Source organism: Gigantopelta aegis, chromosome 7 (assembly GCF_016097555.1).
Source record: "Gigantopelta aegis isolate Gae_Host chromosome 7, Gae_host_genome, whole genome shotgun sequence".
NCBI lineage: Eukaryota > Metazoa > Mollusca > Gastropoda > Neomphalida > Peltospiridae > Gigantopelta > Gigantopelta aegis.
In genome coordinates, this window is record NC_054705.1 from 24,983,045 (window position 1) to 25,003,009 (window position 19,965).

Sequence of the window (19,965 nt, forward strand, 5' to 3'; positions counted from 1 at the left end):
AGCGTCCCATTTTGAAAAATGACTTTGTTTCGTTGATTCCTTTTAGTTACGTTTGAAAAGTCTCGACATGGTTGCGGACTAGCTTGTTATTCATAAAATAATATTATGGATAATGTGGATAATAAAGAAATTATTACTATCGTATCTGAATCATATTGATTTTACGAAACTCATGTCAGGATTCATGTATTTTCCGAGCGAGAGCACAAGCTCATGTAATAATTTCTATACATGTACATATACAGGCCTCGAATTTGGAGATATGTTTAGGACATTACAGCCACAAAGCAGGACGATTTAGAAGGCAAACTTAACAATTTACAAATATCTAAATATAACACAAACAACAACCATTCAAAATAAAGAAGTGTGAATGGTTTCATGTTTTCATAATAAAACAGCTTTCAGGAGTGGTGTTTGAGTATGATTGCCAGTTAGCTAGTATCATGCAAAATAAGGCTGTGGGATAATATAAGTTGTAGAAACATCACGAGGGGTATATGGCTTTTTATGTACCCTCTGTGTGTTCTTTTACCCCGAGCCGTACCACACGGACGCGAACGAAACCACTTGCCAGTGACGAAAAATAGTTCCATCGATAAACGAGTTTTTAACTTCAAATGTTTGTAATACGAAATTGTCTGAAACAGATATTAATAAAAAACCAAACAAACAAGAATCGCGCATTAATACAATAACACCACGACCGTAATTAGGTGGCCGAGTTCAACACTGCAGCTTTTAAAAGTATTGAAATAGTGTATTTTATAGTAAAAATCAAATTAATTGTGTGTACTTGATTGATTATCAATGTTATTTATAATCTAATTATTGCTTTAGCATTAACTGGGGTGGCTGGAAATTACAGGCGGGGTATAAGAGAATTTGGCTCCGCCCACAGGGGTATAAGGGATTTGTCCAACGGCAAACAACCAATGAGAGTAAAGAATTTTACATGAAGGCGAGATAATGTTTAATTTTGAGGGCATTTGGGGCATATAACAAGGGCATTACGGCAATTTGCAGATTGGCCACCGTTAAATTCGAGCCCACTCACACACAGTCGAGTACTGTTATATTGATCTTACTCGAGTTGATATATACATGTAGGCCTAGAGGCTATTTCATGGGGGTTTTTTTGTTTTGTAATACGATTTTTATGTCAACGAGTGATGTGTGAAAACTATATTTTCTCCAGTTGCGAAGCACATTGAGTGAAAATATGGTTTTCACATTTCACGAGTTGATATAAAATCATATTCGAAAAAACAAACATGAAATGGTATATTTATTATATACATCTTTCCTAATTTTTTACAATATCTTTCGCTTTTTGTTAATATATTTGGCTTATCCTATCGAAAACATGTAACGCCATGATATATTTCTTCCTATGGAACTTCCAGAAAATTTATTTGACCACAGCCTACATAGCAAAGATCCTCCAAACTCCCCCCCCCCCCCCCTACACACACACAAAATCGAACGCTGTTAAATTCTTACACTTACACTCAATGACACTACATTGTGTCATCATTATTTAGTTTCATATTCAATTCTTTTTAGATATTTTATTGTAACTGCACTTCGTATCCCATTTTTATAGGTACAGTTGTTTAAATTACATTTTTCTATTTGACAAAAAAAACATGAAATATCCTCAGTATATTTTCACTGTAGCTAAAATACAGTGAAAATATGACTTTTCACCCGATATCACTTATGGTTTCCGTAGATCTATATATTTCATTCCTATGTATATAATAAATTGATATATTTTGTTGGTGCCGATATGAATGGCCGGTCGTGGCGAAAATTTGTATTAACTATCGGGTTTTTTCTCTGTTGATTGGATACAATATAGATGATAATTCATGGTTTTTTTGTCAAATATGATTTATATCTCATCGAGTGAAGTTTGCAATCATATCTCATGAGTCGCGCTTGGGCGACGAGTGTTATATGATTGCAAACTTCACAAGATGAGATATAAATCATATTTGACAAAAAAACATGAAATATTCTACTTTGGCAATTTACCTTTATTTTTAAAATGCCAGCAGCAAAATAGTTCCGGCTTTCTTACAGTGAAGATAACACTCTACAATGTGTTATTGTCATTGAGTGACTGATAACACTTTTATTTCACTTTTAAGATATTTCACTAAATGAGTTGATATCACATTCGTTCAACAAGTATAAAAAAGATTTAATATTTACACCGATCTGCAGGACTAGTACATGTAACTTATTTACAATAGTTATTGGCATCCACCACTAGTTCCCCACCCATTATTGATTTTGAACCATGTGAATGAAAGATGTGCACCATTTGTGACCGATTGTGGGAAAACCCAACCGTAGTATGATTACAGAATAATCGCACAAGAAGCTAAATGGGCTTGGGGACTAGTATCATTAGGACTCAACCAAGCCTAGCGGTAGAGCCCTATTATAATCATTAGAATGAGTATTCTAAAACCTATTATTTATTATATCAGCAAAATCTTTGATAGTATATATCTCAAAGTCTGTGTGCCCAAAACTTGTGAGAGAGTGTTAGTTGGCTTCTGATTGGCTACTTGTTATAATTAAATGCAAGATTAACATTCAAATTCGGTTGTTGTTTTTCGAATTGGACCGGAGGGCTTGAAGGGAAATTTAATTTTCATTTCAACTTATTTTCGTGCTTATATCCAATTAAGGTTCAAGCAGGCTGTCCTGGGCACACACCTCAGCCATCTGGGCTGTCTGTCCAGGACAGTGGGTTAGTTATTAGTTGTTTAATTTCCAATGTTATATTTCCAGGATATTGTAAATGCTGCATATTGAGCAAAACACAATCTGGGATTTATTTTATAATGATGGACTGACTTATGCTACTCAGAGCAGTCAGTTTCGGATTAATTTATATGCCATGGAGCAGTCAATTTTGATCATACTTGTTTCAATGGATGGTATGTCTGCAGGCCTCGGTGGTGTCGTGGTTAAGCAATCGGACATAAGGCTGGTTAGTCCCGGCTCCCACCCAGAGCAAGTTTTACCGACTCATTGGGTAGGTATAAGACTCTCTGACTCAATGGGTAGGTGTAAGACTCTCTGACTCAATGGGTAGGTGTAAGACTCTGACTCAATGGGTAGTGTAAGACACTGACTCAATGGGTAGGTGTAAGACTCTGACTCAATGGGTAGGTATAAGACTGACTCAATGGGTAGTGTAAGACACTGACTCAATGGGTAGGTATAAGACTCTCTGACTCAATGGGTAGGTATAAGACTCTGACTCAATGGGTAGGTGTAAGACACTGACTCAATGGGTAGGTGTAAGACTCTCTGACTCAATGGGTAGGTGTAAGACTGACTCAATGGGTAGGTGTAAGACTCTGACTCAATGGGTAGGTATAAGACTGACTCAATGGGTAGGTATAAGACTCTGACTCAATGGGTAGTGTAAGACTCTCTGACTCAATGGGTAGGTGTAAGACTGACTCAATGGGTAGGTGTAAGACTCTGACTCAATGGGTAGGTATAAGACTGACTCAATGGGTAGGTATAAGACTCTGACTCAATGGGTAGTGTAAGACACTGACTCAATGGGTAGGTATAAGACTCTGACTCAATGGGTAGTGTAAGACACTGACTCAATGGGTAGGTATAAGACTCTGACTCAATGGGTAGGTATAAGACTCTCTGACTCAATGGGTAGGTGTAAGACACTGTCACTAAACACTAGCCCACTGTCCTGGACAGACAGCCCAGATAGCTGATGTGTGTGTGCCCAGGACAGCATGCTTGAACCTTAATTGGATTTAAGCATGAAAATAAGTTGAATGAAGGAATGATAGTATGACAGTGGTGACTGAGTCGTCACCTAAGAGCAGCCAATCATATGTCTTTAAATCGATACTTCTGTGTTATAACATAAGTAATTGTGAATGATGTTTTCAGCAACAAGTGTGTAGGAAATGTTCAAACACAAATATTTAACAACATAAGTGCCATAAAACTGTGATTGAATAATTATGGAATAAATATTTATTTATGGAATAAATAAATAAATGTTCAATATATATTCAACAAGTCATGTGTTTGTTGTTGGTTTGTTTGTTTGTTTTTTGTGGGGGGTGTTGTGATTTTTATACGCCCATCTATGGGTCGTATAATGGTATGGTGTTGTCCATCCTTGTCCGGACCATATCTTGCATACAGGACCATCAGACCTCACATATCGGAACAACTTGGGATGGTGGTGTGTCAAGTACTATTTTTAGGTCACTGTGACCTACTTTTCACGGTCTACTGCACATAACATTAAATCCTTGTCTGGACCATATCTTGCATACAGGACCATTAAACCTTACCTGTAGGAACAACTTGGGATGGTGGTGTGTCACGTACTATTATTAGGTCACTGTGACCTACCTTTCACGGTCTGCTGCACATAACAGTAAATCCTTGTCCAGACCATATCTTGCATACAGGACCATCAGATCTCACATGTAGGGACAGCTGTGTGTTGTGTACTAGTACTAGGTCACTGTGACCTACTTTTTATGGTCTACTACACATAACATAAATCCTTGTCTGGACCATATCTTGCATACAGGACCATGAAACCTCACTTGTAAGAGGAACTATGGATGGTGGTGTGTCTTGTACTATTACTAGGTCACTATGACCTACTTTTCACGGTCTACTGCACATAACAGTAAATCCTGTCCAGAATACATCTTGCATACAGATGCATACAGGACCATCAAACCACATGTAGGAACAACTTGTACAACTACAAATTTGTATGATACCAAACTTTTAACTAAAATGAATGACAGCCAGTGCATATGCATGAACAATAATACACAAATGCCACATTTTTAGCCGGTTTTCATATGGGTACGCATAAACATCTTTACGTCAAAGCGCGTTGTGTTGCGGTGTATACCTTCAAACAAGATGTGCATTTTACTGTGGACACATTGACCTAACTAAAAAATATTGATATATCGACAACAAATCCATCATTTGAAAGGTGACTTTTTGAAATTTAAGGGGTAGGGTTTCTTTTCTAGTGTGTTTGTACTTAAAGAATGCATTCTAGGTCAAGTGTTTATACTCATTGGAAAGCTACTGCATGTAGCTATCTGACTGAGCATGGAGAACATGGCTATTAAACATCTGTGTATGAATGAAAAAGTAAGATGTTAAATGAGTGGGGTACTCCACTAAAAGAAAGAAAGAAATGTTTTATTTAACGACGCACTCAACACATTTTATTTACGGTTATATGACGTCAGACATATGGTTAAGAACCACACAGTTTTTGAGAGGAAACCCGCTGTCGTCACTACATGGGCTACTCTTTCCGATTAGCAGCAAGGGATCTTTTATTTGCACTTCCCACAGGCAGGATAGCACAAACCATGGCCTTTGTTGAACCAGTTATGGATCACTGGTCGGTGCAAGTGGTTTACACCTACCCATTGAGCCTTGCGGAGCACTCACTCGGGGTTTGGAGTCGGGTATTTGGATTAAAAATCCCATGCCTCGACTGGGATCCGAACCCAGTACCTACCAACCTGTAGACCGATGGCCTAAAGACGACGCCACCGAGGCCGGTCCCACTAAAACAGGCTAAAATGCAATTTTGCCCCCTAGTTAATACGATCAACAGGCAGATCCTATATCTGGAGAGTGTCTGCTACACAAAAATACTACCCGTATAAATTCCCCTTCCAGGTGACACCCCGCCCCCATCTACACCCTGACTATAATGCTGACACCACTTTTTGAAAACAAATACAGTGGACTGTCCACAACTAATCGACGAGAACAAGTAGTTTTTATTTCTTGCTTCTTGTAGAAATATTTGCTACAAAAGGATACGTGGGTAGTTTCATAACATGTAGCACACCTACCCACGATATGTAGAGTTCATCAAATCGCAGCTGCCTCACTTCATAGTTAGTTTAGACAACTGATGATCTCAAAATTCAGAAGACATTCGTGTTTTGGTGAAGTGAGATGTGAAAAAATCATCCTGTATTCGGGTTTCTTTTTTGGTGTTTTTTTTTCGGGGGTGGGGGTTTGGTGGGTGGGTTGAGGTGGGGTTTTTTTTTGGTGGTGTTTTTTGTTGTTGTTGTTTTGGGGGGGCGTTTGTGTTTTGTTTTGTTTTTGGAAGGGGGGGGGGGGGCGTTCTTTTGTAGGTGAAAAGAGTACATACGTAACATTTTATCTGGACCCATCAGGAAAGCTGGATCCGCCCCAGTAGCAAAATAAATAAATAAAAGAGGGAAATGCCGAACTACCCTAATTAGTGGGTTAGGTTTTTTTCCCGGCACATTCCCAGAAACAATGTTTTTAGGTCATAGCCAGAAGTATCGATCATTAAAACAGTATACACACGCAGACGACATAAATGCATAGATCTACGTTTTATGCTAATTGATGTACTGTGAATAGATGAATACTTTATGCTAATTGACTTTGTAACGACAAAATCGGCCAATGACAGACATCCACGATTGTAATAAATTACAATACAATATAAGTTGCAGATTTCACATCGCTTGTTTGAAACACGTTTATATGATGTTTTTGTTAGGTAAGTATTTTATAAATACATACAGTATATTTTAAATGAAAACGAAATTTGTTGGCTACAATCCTACCGGCCTCGGTGGTGTCGTGGTTACGCCATCGGACATAAGGCTGGTAGGTGCAGGGTTCGCAGCCTGGTACCGGCTCCCACCCAGATCGAGGTTTAAAGACTCAAAGGTAGGTGTAAGACCATTACACTCTCTTCTCTCTCACTGACCAACTAACAATTAACCCACTGTCCTGGATACAAGCATGAAACTATATATATATATATATACGCACACACATACACATGCACATACACACTGGTTATATCTTGTTCCAGCCAGTGCACCACGTCTAGTATATCAAAGGCTGTGGTGTGTGCTGTCCTGTCTCAGTATCTGTGGTGCATATCGAAGATCCCTTGCTACTAATGAAAACCTGGAGCGGGTTTCCTCTCTGAGACTATATATACAACATGTATGTCAAAATTACCAAGTGTTCGATATCCAATAGCCGATGATAAATCAATCAATCAATGTGCTTTAGTGGTGTCGTTAAACAAAACAAACTTGTTTTCTTGCCAGTGTTCATCCTGCATCTTGGTACCTGTCTGTGTAACACCGTGTCTTTGTACGATGATGCCGCCAATATTGTCCAGCTAACACAAAGCAACTTTAACGACGAAGTTATTTTGGGTTACCAAGCTATATGGTTTGTACAGTTCTATAACCCAGAGTAAGTACTCGTATCATTTGTTGGGCGGGATGTACTTTGGAGTTAGGCATTCCCAGAATAGCCACAGCCACAACCTGCCCTCTGTGAATGCTTCGGGGTTTCCCCCACTAAACCAACATCCCAACGAAAGGTTTCGCTTGGTCGATAGAGCGCTCAACTGAGACGATTGGATTATATGGTCGAACCTCCTCGGCGGACCCATAAGGCTTTTTCCCCCTCACAACTAGTATATCAACTGAAGGCCGAGGTATGTGTTATCCTCTCTATGGGAAACTGCCTATAAAAGACACTTGTTGCTAATAGGAAAATGTACTGGGTTTCCACTGAAGACAGAATTATCAAACGTTCAACATCCAATGGTCGATGATTAATCAAGGTGCTCTAGCGGAAAAAAGGAAAGAAAGACATGTTTTAATTTAACGACGCACTCAACACATTTTATTTACGGTTATATGGCGTCAGACATATGCTTATGGACCACACAGATTTTGAGAGGAAACCCGCTGTCGCCACTACATGGGCTACTCTTTCCGATTAGCAGCAAGGGATCTTTTATTTGCACTTCCCACAGGCAGGATAGCACAAACCATGGCCTTTGTTGAACCAGTTATGGATCACTGGTTGGTGCAAGTGGTTTACACCTACCCATTGAGCCTTGCGGAGCACTCACTCAGGGTTTGGAGTCGGTATCTGGATTAAAAATCCCATACCTCGACTGGGATCTGAACCCAGTGCCTACCAGCCTGTAGACCGATGGCCTAACCACGACGCCGGTAAATATAAAAGATCCCCTGCTGCTAATGAAACAATGTGGATTTCCTCAGATGACTACGAGTCAGAATTACAAAATGTTTGACATCGAACAGCCTATAATTACCTACCAGCCTGTAGACCGATGGCCTAACCACTACGCCACCGAGGCCAGTTAGTGTGCTGAGAATGCAGGCACATAGTCAGAGATATGCGTAGTCAGAGATATGCGTAGTCAGAGATATGCACAAACACGAGTATTACTGACAATCAACAATTATGGGCAGCCATTTGAGATTAAAAATCCCATGCCTCGACTGGGATCCGAACCCAGTACCTACCAGCCTGTAGACCGATGGTCTAACCACGACGCCACCGAGGCCGGTCATGCTCTAGCGGTGTCATTAAACAAAATAAACTTTATATTTTAAACCCACCAGCCGTGGACATTGGCCAGTAGGTCCATCTGTTGGGATATCATAGACACTTCGATCCATCGCTCATAATCCATGACCACTGAGCGCTCTACCAGGGTTTCTGCCAGAGGGTAAAACGAGAACTATGCCATCCCCTCAAAACTATTATTTGTGCATTTTTGCAATACCCAAAATGTTTCGCAGATTTTATTAGTGGACATTTTGACAAAATTAATGACTGTTTATCATTATTGTTTGATTAATGTTGGCTTTAAATGATGCTAAAACTATTCGTTTCATCAGTACAGCAGGATGACACATTATGGAAGGAATATACAAAGAAAGGTGAACAGAGATTATCTATATCAATATATCTTATAATTCTATTCAGTTGGATTCATCAGTTTGTCTTTTTCAATTTAGTTCTCTGTATGTGGTCTTTAGTTACCCAATATATATGCTTTCGCCATTTTTGTGAAAACAAGATTTTGCATAACTGTCGATTTGGTGAAAACAAAAATTTTCATAACTCGATTTGGTGAAAACTAAATTTTTCATAACTGTCGATTTGGTGAAAACTAAATTTTTCATAACTGTCGATTTGGAGTTGTTTTGTTTTTTCCGGGGTTTTTTTAGGGGAGGGGGGTGGGTGTGGTTTTTTTTAAACACTACACTTTATTACGTCCCTAATGTTATTGTATTCTTGTCAATATTCTAGGAATAAGGTCTGCGTGGAATTTGCACCAGTATGGAAGAGGTTTTCAGAATTGTTACAGGTAGATAGTTGTATATACGTTAGAGCTAAAAGAAATATTTGTTTCTGGGAACATAGAAAAACATATTTATTAGTTTTGTCTCTTTTTTTAATAGACATCAACCGACATGGTTTATTATATTGTAAATAATTTTGTGATACTATTGATTAGTAGACTGTCCCATCTAAAATTATTGAACTGACCAATTACGTAGTCCCAAAGAAAAGTAAATTATCACTTGTTTATCGTGGGTGGTCGTTTGTGCTCAAACATACCAATAGGCCTAATAGTACGCATTTTTTCTTTGGATTTTTAGAGAGAAAATATTATAACTACATTTCATTCCGATGATGCAAATTTAATTTAAATGGCGTCTGTCAAATGTCAATTTGTGCGTGCGTATATTATACAAGATAATATATAAAATTCATATTTTCAAAATATACATATACAATATACAAGTAGGCGTCGGAAGCGTGGTCGTGCCCCTTCCCCTCCCCCCAACGTTTATACGTTTATGCATCCACCAGTTGAAAGACTAATTAATATATAACTGATCACGCAACCCCGCCCCTTGTTGCGGCTGTCTTCCGACGTCTATTGTGATATATCATATAGAGTAAAGTACTCTTATAACGAACTGGAAGGGACCATGATGATTAGTTCGTTATATCAGTATATATTAGTAAAGTACTCTTATAACGAACTGGAAGGGACCATGATGATTAGTTCGTTATATCAGTATATATTAGTAAAGTACTCTTATAACGAACTGGAAGGGACCATGATGGTTGGTTCGTTATATCAGTATATATTAGTAAAGTACTCTTATAACGAACTGGAAGGGACCATGATGGTTGGTTCGTTATATCAGTATATATGAGTAAAGTACTCTTATAACGAACTGGAAGGGACCATGATGGTTGGTTCGTTATATCAGTATATATTAGTAAAGTACTCTTATAACGAACTGGAAGGGACCACGATGGTTGGTTCGTTATATCAGTATATATTAGTAAAGTACTCTTATAACGAACTGGAAGGGACCATGATGGTTAGTTCGTTATAGTGGTAGTTCGTTGTACACATTTGAAGAAGTTGGCAGTAGTTTGTTGTAAGCGTGTTCGTTCTAAGTGTACTTTACTGTAATTATATATAGATTAATCTTTAATCAGGGTCTTCTGAGAACTGGTGTTGTCAATGCTGATCAAGAGAAGACATTAGTCCAAAAATACGAAATAACAGAGTTCCCTACTGTCAAGATCTTTTTAAATCACGAAGACAAAGCCAGGGATTATACAGGTCAGTTGGTTAACATCATTTGGTTAACACAGACTCGCTTGATATTTTCCATATTAAAAACCTATGTGAAGAATTATCTGTGTTTTACAGGTCATCGCCGAGTGAAGTCTATGCTACACGATGTTCACATGAAGTCAACATAGACTCGGTTGATATTTTCCATATTAAGAATCTTTGTGAGGAATTATCTGTGTTTTACAGGTCATCGCCGAGTGAAGTCTATGCTACACGATGTTCACATGAAGTCAACATAGACTCGGTTGATATTTTCCATATTAAGAATCTTTGTGAGGAATTATCTGTGTTTTACAGGTCATCGCCGAGTGAAGTCTATGCTACACGATGTTCACGTGAAGTCAACATAGACTCGATTGATATTTTCCATATTAAGAATCTTTGTGAGGAATTATCTGTGTTTTACAGGTCATCGCCGAGTGAAGTCTATGCTACACGATGTTCACATGAATTCAACATAGACTCGGTTGATATTTTCCATATTAAGAATCTTTGTGAGGAATTAGCTGTGTTTTACAGGTCATCGCCGAGTGAAGTCTATGCTACACGATGTTCACATGAAGTCAACATAGACTCGGTTGATATTTTCCATATTAAGAATCTTTGTGAGGAATTATCTGTGTTTTACAGGTCTTCGTCGAGTGAAGTCTATGCTACACGATGTTCACATGAAAACAACAGAACTCGTCCACGGCCGACTGACACCAGCTGATGATGTAAATATCGCACACCACACATAAATATAAATAAAAAGTGTGTTTTGTTCAACGAAACCACTAGAGCACATTGATTTATTAATCACTGACTCTTGAATGTCAAACATTTGGTAATTGTGACATAGAGTCTTAGAGAGAAAACCCGCTACATGTTTTCCATCACTAGCAAGGGATCTTTTATATGCACCCTCCACGACCTTTGATATACCAGTCGTGGTGCACTGGCTGGAAAACACAAGTAAAATTACGAAAATATAGTTTTCATCATCATCATCATCATCATCATCAATGTCGTTGTTGTCACTGTGACCATTATCATTAACGTTGTTATCACTGTGACCATTATCATTAACGTTGTTGTCACAGTGACCATTATCATTAACGTTGTTATCATCAGTATCAGTGTAGGCGGGATTTAGCTCAGTCGGTTGAGTGCTCGTTTGAAATCTTTGCGTCGCAGGATCGAACCACTTTGGTGGATCCATTCAACTAATTTTTTTTTTTTTTTTCCAACAACCACAACTTGTCAAAGGCCGTAATAAGTGTTTTCATGTCTGCCTGAAAGTTAATATAAAAGATCCTTTAGGGAAAATGTAGCGGGTTTCTTCTGATGACTATGTGTCAGAATTACCAAATGTTTGACATCAAGTAGCCAATGATTAATCAATGTACTCTAGTGATGTCGTTAAACAAAACAAACTTTAACTTTTCATCATCAGCGTTGTCATCATCATCATCATAATAATGGAAAATATTAACAAATACAAAAACAACAACCCCCAGGAATACGATAGAGGTCGAACACGTCATAATTCTCTCTAATTAGCAGAGGAGGATTTAGGAGAGGCTACCCTACGCATCACCTCCTCAAATCTTTCACCCATCTACTTCCCCCACTCCATTTCCGCCAAACTCTCTGTTCATCTTTGTGTATTCGGTATATCTGTCTTGCCTGTCTGTCTGTCTCTACTTGTCAGATAATCTGTCTGTCTATCTCTACTTGTCAGTCTGTCTCTACTTGTCTCCCTGTCTGTCTGTCTCTACTTGTCAGCATGTATGTCTCTACTTGTCAGCCAGTCTGTCTGTCTGTCTCTATTTGTTAGCCAAGCTGTCTGTCTATCTCTACTTGTCAGTCTGTCTCTACTTGTCTCCCTGTCTGTCTATATCTACTTGTCAGCATGTATGTCTCTACTTGTCAGTCAGTCTGTTTGTCTGTCTCTACTTGTCAGCCAGTCAGTCTGTCTCTACTTGTCAGCCAGTCTGTCTATCTGTCTCTACTTGTCAGCTCGTCTGTCTGTCTTTACTTGTCAACCAGTCTGTCTGTCTCTACCTGTCACCCAGTCTGTCTGTCTCTACCTGTCACCCAGTCTGTCTGTCTCTACTTGTCGACCAGTCTGTCTGTCTGTCTGTCTCTACTTGTCAGCCAGTTTGTCTGTCTCTACTTGTCAGCCAGTCTGTCTGTCTGTCTCTACTTGTCAGCCCGTCTGTCTTTACTTGTCAGCCAGTCTGTCTGTCTCTACCTGTCAGCCAGGCTGTCTGTCTCTACCTGTCAGCCAGGCTGTCTGTCTCTACCTGTCAGCCAGTCTGTCTGTCTCTACCTGTCACCCAGTCTGTCTGTCTCTACTTGTCGGCCAGTATGTCTGTCTGTCTCTACTTGTCAGCCAGTCTGTCTGTCTGTCTCTACTTGTCAGCCCGTCTGTCTTTACTTGTCAGCCAGTCTGTCTGTCTCTACCTGTCAGCCAGGCTGTCTGTCTCTACCTGTCACCCAGTCTGTCTGTCTCTACTTGTCGACCAGTCTGTCTGTCTGTCTGTCTCTACTTGTCAGCCAGTTTGTCTGTCTCTACTTGTCAGCCAGTCTGTCTGTCTGTCTCTACTTGTCAGCCCGTCTGTCTTTACTTGTCAGCCAGTCTGTCTGTCTCTACCTGTCAGCCAGGCTGTCTGTCTCTACCTGTCAGCCAGTCTGTCTGTCTCTACCTGTCACCCAGTCTGTCTGTCTCTACTTGTCGGCCAGTATGTCTGTCTGTCTCTACTTGTCAGCCAGTCTGTCTGTCTGTCTCTACTTGTCAGCCCGTCTGTCTTTACTTGTCAGCCAGTCTGTCTGTCTCTACCTGTCAGCCAGGCTGTCTGTCTCTACCTGTCAGCCAGTCTGTCTGTCTCTACCTGTCACCCAGTCTGTCTGTCTCTACTTGTCGGCCAGTATGTCTGTCTGTCTCTACTTGTCAGCCAGTCTGTCTGTCTGTCTCTACTTGTCAGCCCGTCTGTCTTTACTTGTCAGCCAGTCTGTCTGTCTCTACCTGTCAGCCAGGCTGTCTGTCTCTACCTGTCAGCCAGTCTGTCTGTCTCTACCTGTCACCCAGTCTGTCTGTCTCTACTTGTCGGCCAGTCTGTCTGTCTGTCTGTCTGTCTCTACTTGTCAGCCAGTATGTGTGTCTGTCTCTACTTGTCAGCCGATCTATGTGTTTGTCTCTACTTGTCAGCCGGTCTGTCTGTCTCTCTCTACTTGTCAGTCAGTCTGTCTGTCTGTCTCTACTTGTCAGCCAGTAGTGTGTCTGTCTCTATTTGTCAGTCAGTCTGTGTGTCTGTCTCTACTTGTCAACCAGCACTCAACCGACTGAGTCTGTGTGCCTGTCTCTACTTGTCAGCGAGTCTGTCTGTCTCTACTTGTCAGCCAGTCTGTCTGTCTCTACTTGTCAGCCAGTCTGTCTCTCTCTACTTGTCAGTCAGTCTGTGTGTCTGTCTCTACATGTCAGCCGGTCTGTCTGTCTCTCTCTACTTGTCAGCCAGTCTGTATGTCTGTCTCTACTTGTCAGCCGGTCTGTCTGGCTGTCTCAACTTGTCACTCAGTCTCTCTGTATCTACTTGTCAGCCAGTCTGTCTCTCTGTCTCTACTTGTCAGCCAGTCTGTATGTCTGTCTCTACTTGTCAGCCGGTCTGTCTGGCTGTCTCTACTTGTCACTCAGTCTCTCTGTATCTACTTGTCAGCCAGTCTGTCTCTCTGTCTCTACTTGTCAGCCAGTCTGTGTGTCTCTAGTTGTCAGCCGGTCTGTGTGTCTGTCTCTACTTGTCAGCCGGTCTGTCTGTCTGTCTGTCTCTACTTGTCAGCCAGTATGTGTGTCTGTCTCTACTTGTCAGCCGGTCTGTCTGTCTCTACTTTTCAGCCGCTCTGTCTGTCTGTCTGTCTCTACTTGTCAGCCAGTATGTGTGTCTGTCTCTACTTGTCAGCCGGTCTGTCTGTCTCTACTTTTCAGCCGCTCTGTCTGTCTGTCTGTCTCTACTTGTCAGCCAGTATGTGTGTCTGTCTCTACTTGTCAGCCGGTCTGTCTGTCTCTACTTGTCAACCGGTCTGTGTCTACTTGTCAGCCGGTCTGTCTCTACTTGTTAGCCAGTCTGTGTGTCTGTCTCTACTTGTCAGCCAGTCTGTCTGTCTCTACTTGTCAGCCAGTCTGTGTGTCTATGTCTACTTGTCAGCCGGTATGTCTGTCTGTCTGTCTCTACTTGTTAGCCAGTATGTGTGTCTGTCTCTACGTGTCAGCCAGTCTGTGTGTCTGTCTGCCTCTACTTGTCAGCCAGCCAGTCTGTCTGTCTGTGTCTACTTGTCAGCCGGTCTGTCTGTCTGTCTCTACTTGTCAGCCGGTATGTGTGTCTCTACTTGTCAGCCAGTTAGTCTGTCATTATGTATGTCTTTCAGTCTGTCTCTGCTTGACATCTAGTATGTCTGCCTCTACTTGTCTGTCTGTCTGTCTCTATTTGTCAGCATATCTGTCTGTCTTGTTTCTACTGTCAGCTTGTCTGTCTGTATGTCTCTACTTGTCAGTATGTCTGCTTGTCTATCTTTGCTTCTCAGCCTGTCCGTAGGTCTGTTTCTACTTGTCAGCCAGTCTGTCTGTCGGTCTCTACTTGTCAGCCGGTCTGTCTGTCTGTCTTTACTTGTCAGCCGGTCCGTCTGTCTGTCTTTACTTGTCAGCCAGTCTGTGTGTCTGTCTCTACTTGTCAGCCAGTCTGTCTGTCTCTACTTGTCAGCCAGTCTGTGTGTCTATGTCTACTTGTCAGCCGGTATGTCTATATTTCTGTCTCTACTTGTCAGCCGGTATGTCTGTCTATCTGTCTGTCTCTACTTGTTAGCCAGTATGTGTGTCTGTCTCTACGTGCCAGCCAGTCTGTGTGTCTGTCTGCCTCTACTTGCCAGCCAGTCTGTGTGTCTGTCTGTCTCTACTTGTCAGCCGGTCTGTCTGTCTGTCTTTACTTGTCAGCCAGTCTGTGTGTCTGTCTCTACTTGTCAGCCGGTCTGTCTGTCTGTCTCTACTTGTCAGACAGTTTGTGTGTATCTCTCTACTTGTCAGCCGGTCTGTGTGTCTCTACTTATCAGCCAGTTAGTCTGTCATTATATATGTCTTTCAGTCTGTCTCTGCTTGACATCTAGTATGTCTGCCTCTACTTGTCTGTCTGTCTGTCTCTATTTGTCAGCATATCTGTCTGTCTTGTTTCTACTGTCAGCTTGTCTGTCTGTATGTCTCTACTTGTCAGTATGTCTGCTTGTCTATCTTTGCTTCTCAGCCTGTCCGTAGGTCTGTTTCTACTTGTCAGCCAGTCTGTCTGTCGGTCTCTACTTGTCAGCCGGTCTGTCTGTCTGTCTTTACTTGTCAGCCGGTCCGTCTGTCTGTCTTTACTTGTCAGCCAGTCTGTGTGTCTGTCTCTACTTGTCAGCCAGTCTGTCTGTCTCTACTTGTCAGCCAGTCTGTGTGTCTATGTCTACTTGTCAGCCGGTATGTCTATATTTCTGTCTCTACTTGTCAGCCGGTATGTCTGTCTATCTGTCTGTCTCTACTTGTTAGCCAGTATGTGTGTCTGTCTCTACGTGCCAGCCAGTCTGTGTGTCTGTCTGCCTCTACTTGCCAGCCAGTCTGTGTGTCTGTCTGTCTCTACTTGTCAGCCGGTCTGTCTGTCTGTCTTTACTTGTCAGCCAGTCTGTGTGTCTGTCTCTACTTGTCAGCCGGTCTGTCTGTCTGTCTCTACTTGTCAGACAGTTTGTGTGTATCTCTCTACTTGTCAGCCGGTCTGTGTGTCTCTACTTATCAGCCAGTTAGTCTGTCATTATATATGTCTTTCAGTCTGTCTCTGCTTGACATCTAGTATGTCTGCCTCTACTTGTCTGTCTGTCTGTCTCTATTTGTCAGCATATCTGTCTGTCTTGTTTCTACTGTCAGCTTGTCTGTCTGTATGTCTCTACTTGTCAGTATGTCTGCTTGTCTATCTTTGCTTCTCAGCCTGTCCGTAGGTCTGTTTCTACTTGTCAGCCAGTCTGTCTGTCGGTCTCTACTTGTCAGCCGGTCTGTCTGTCTGTCTTTACTTGTCAGCCAGTCCGTCTGTCTGTCTTTACTTGTCAGCCAGTCTGTGTGTCTGTCTCTACTTGTCAGCCAGTCTGTCTGTCTCTACTTGTCAGCCAGTCTGTGTGTCTATGTCTACTTGTCAGCCGGTATGTCTATATTTCTGTCTCTACTTGTCAGCCGGTATGTCTGTCTATCTGTCTGTCTCTACTTGTTAGCCAGTATGTGTGTCTGTCTCTACGTGCCAGCCAGTCTGTGTGTCTGTCTGCCTCTACTTGCCAGCCAGTCTGTGTGTCTGTCTGTCTCTACTTGTCAGCCGGTCTGTCTGTCTGTCTTTACTTGTCAGCCAGTCTGTGTGTCTGTCTCTACTTGTCAGCCGGTCTGTCTGTCTGTCTCTACTTGTCAGACAGTTTGTGTGTATCTCTCTACTTGTCAGCCGGTCTGTGTGTCTCTACTTATCAGCCAGTTAGTCTGTCATTATATATGTCTTTCAGTCTGTCTCTGCTTGACATCTAGTATGTCTGCCTCTACTTGTCTGTCTGTCTGTCTCTATTTGTCAGCATATCTGTATGTCTGTCTGTCTCTATTTGTCAGCCAGTCTGTGTGTCTGTCTCTACTTGTCAGCCGGTCTGTCTGTCTGTCTGTGTCTACTTGCCAGTCTGTCTGTCTGTGTCTACTTGTCAGTCGGTCTGTCTGTCTGTCTATACTTGTCAGCCAGTCTGTGTGTCTGTCTCTACTTGTCAGCCAGTCTGTCTGTCTTTACTTGTCAGCCAGCCAGTCTGTCTGTCTGTGTCTACTTGCCAGTCTGTCTGTCTGTGTCTACTTGTCAGTCGGTATGTCTGTCTGTCTCTACTTGTCAGCCGGTCTGTGTGTCTCTACTTGTCAGCCAGTTAGTCTGTCATTATGTATGTCTTTCAGTCTGTCTCTGCTAGGCATCTAGTATGTATGCCTCTACTTGTCTGTCTGTCTGTCTCTATTTGTCAGCATATCTGTCTGTCTTGTTTCTACTATCAGCTTGTCTGTCTATATGTCTCTACTTGTCAGTATGTCTGCTTGTCTATCTTTGCTTCTCAGCCTGTCCGTAGGTCTGTTTCTACTTGTCAGCCAGTCTGTTTGTCGGTCTCTACTTGTCAGCCTGTCTGTCTCTACTTGTCAGCATGTATGTCAGTCTGTCTCTACTTGTCAGTCTGTCTGTCTGTCTGTCTCTACTTGTCAGCCTGTCTGTCTGTCTGTCTCTACTTGTCAGCATGTCTGTCTCTACTTGTCAGCCTGTCTGTCTGTCGGTCTTTACTTGTTAGCCTGTCTGTCTGTCTTTACTTGTCAGACTGTCTGTCTATACTTGTCAGTATGTCTGTCTCTACTTGTCAGTCTGTCTCTACTTGTCTAGCAGTCTGCCTGTCGGTCTCTACTTGTCACCCTGTATGTCTGTTTGTCCGTCTCTACTTGTCAGCCAGTATGTCAGTCTGTCTCTACTTGTCGGCATGTCTGTCAATCTGCCTTTACTTGTCAGCTAGTATGTCTGTTTGTCTCTACTTGTCAGTATGTATGTCTGTTTGTCTGGCTGTGCTTCTCAGCCTGTCCGTCGGTCTGTTTCTACTTGTCAGCCAGTCTGTTTCTACTTGTCAGCCAGTCTGCCTGCATGTCGGTCGGTCAGTCTCTACTTGTCTGTCGGTCTGTCTGTCGGTCTCTACTTGTCTGTCTGCCAGTCTGTCTGTCTGTCTGTCTGTCAGTCTGTCGGTCTGTCTGTCGGTCTCTACTTGTCAGCCTGTTTACATTTCTTTTACTGTAAAACTAGTACATGTACTTATGATTGAACGCACCATTTATGTTGATGCTAATTAATAGTATTTCTTTTTTAGGTTCCTCGTGTCGAATTGTGATTATAATAATCATTTACAGCCGACGGCAGCGACACTGGCACATCAAAACATCATCATTTCGAAATGAACATTATACAATAACAACATATTGATTGTTCAAGGATCGGTTTACATTAAGTCTATAGCTATTAAAATAAATTTTTTTTTTAAAGTTTTAAATATAAAGCATTACATTAGTAAAATCATTTCGGATTCTTTTTGAGTACATATAAACATTTCAAATTGTATTTATCAGTTGGAAGAAAGTGTTATTGGAAACAAACTTGTCTGCAACATCCGCCTCACATAACGACGTTACGAAGTGGTTGACACAGAATGCGCCAAATTCCATAGGTTAAACTTATACGTTAACTATTTATCTTATTTAGAATATCAGTTAAAGTTTGTTTTGATTAACGACACCACTAAAGCACATTAATTAATTAATCATCGGCAATTGGATGTCAAACATTTAGTAAATCTGACTTAATCATCAAAGGAAACTCACTACATTTTTTTCATTAACAGCAAGGGATCTTTTATATGCACTTTCCCAAAGACAGGAAAGCATATACTACAACCTTTGACCAGTTGTTGTGCACTGGTTTAACAAGAAAAATCCCAGTCAGTTGAATGGATCCACCGAGGTGATTCCATCCTGCTACGCAAGCACCTCGGGCGAGCACTCAACCCACTGAGCTAAATCTTGCTGCATTAGGAAACACGTAACGGAATTACCAAATGTTTGACATCCAATAGCCGATGATTAATTAATCAATGTGCTCCAGTGGTGTCGTTAAACAAAACAAACAACTTGAAATCAGATTATGTATGTTCCTCTAACGCCGTTTCAGAACGGCCTTCAGGAGTGGGCCACAGACCACAATTAATTTCGCTATATGTTTCTATGGACACATACTCTGGAAAGGGCAACTCCTGTTGTCCAGCTCTTTCTCCCAGCATATTGGTTTAAACAAACGCACCCTCTAAACCAGGCCGGAGTACACCAACTTTAAACAAAAAGCACTACTTTTGCATGTGCCAGAATTACCACAAACAAGTCTTCAGTGTCAACAAGTTACACATGTTTACAAACTACATGCTCTCCCCTGTCAACTTCAGTCAAATAGTTGCCACTTCATAGCTGTCTGCCATGAAATAATCACAGTCAAACAGCAGACTACTTGTGCGGACAAATTTCCGGATTTTGGACAACCAAATGGGAAGATAACTGTAATCTGATGCCAGTGTAATAAAGTTCAGGGCCCAATTTCAGCAAACATCTTAAACCTAGTTTTGCACGTAAACGTGCACACAACTGTAAACAAAGATTTTTTTGGTTGTTGTTTGACGTCACCAATAGAGGACAATGGTTTATTAAGTATTGTCAAACATCTGGTAATTTGGATATACAGTCGTTAGAGAGGAAACCCGTTACATTTTTTTCCATTAATAGCAAGGCATCTACAAACAGGATAGCACATATCACGGCTTTTGTTATACCAGTCGTG

General features: G+C 41.3%; 1 protein-coding gene across 2 annotated transcripts; it reads left to right on the top strand.

Annotated features, from left to right (window-relative positions):
• Positions 1-6,514: 6,514 nt before the first annotated feature.
• LOC121377747 (protein disulfide-isomerase A6 homolog) lies at positions 6,515-18,648 on the top strand. 2 transcript variants are annotated; one of them, XM_041505833.1, is made up of 6 exons: positions 6,515-6,601; positions 7,167-7,317; positions 9,202-9,259; positions 10,414-10,540; positions 11,186-11,271; positions 18,455-18,648. In XM_041505833.1, the coding sequence occupies exons 1-6, from the start codon at positions 6,586-6,588 to the stop codon at positions 18,473-18,475; spliced, it is 459 nt and encodes a 152-aa protein (XP_041361767.1). In that variant the 5' UTR covers positions 6,515-6,585; the 3' UTR covers positions 18,476-18,648. The 2 variants fall into 2 exon arrangements, with proteins under 2 accessions (XP_041361767.1, XP_041361768.1); XM_041505834.1 differs by having other exon boundaries at positions 7,167-7,293.
• The last annotated feature ends 1,317 nt before the right edge of the window (positions 18,649-19,965 follow it).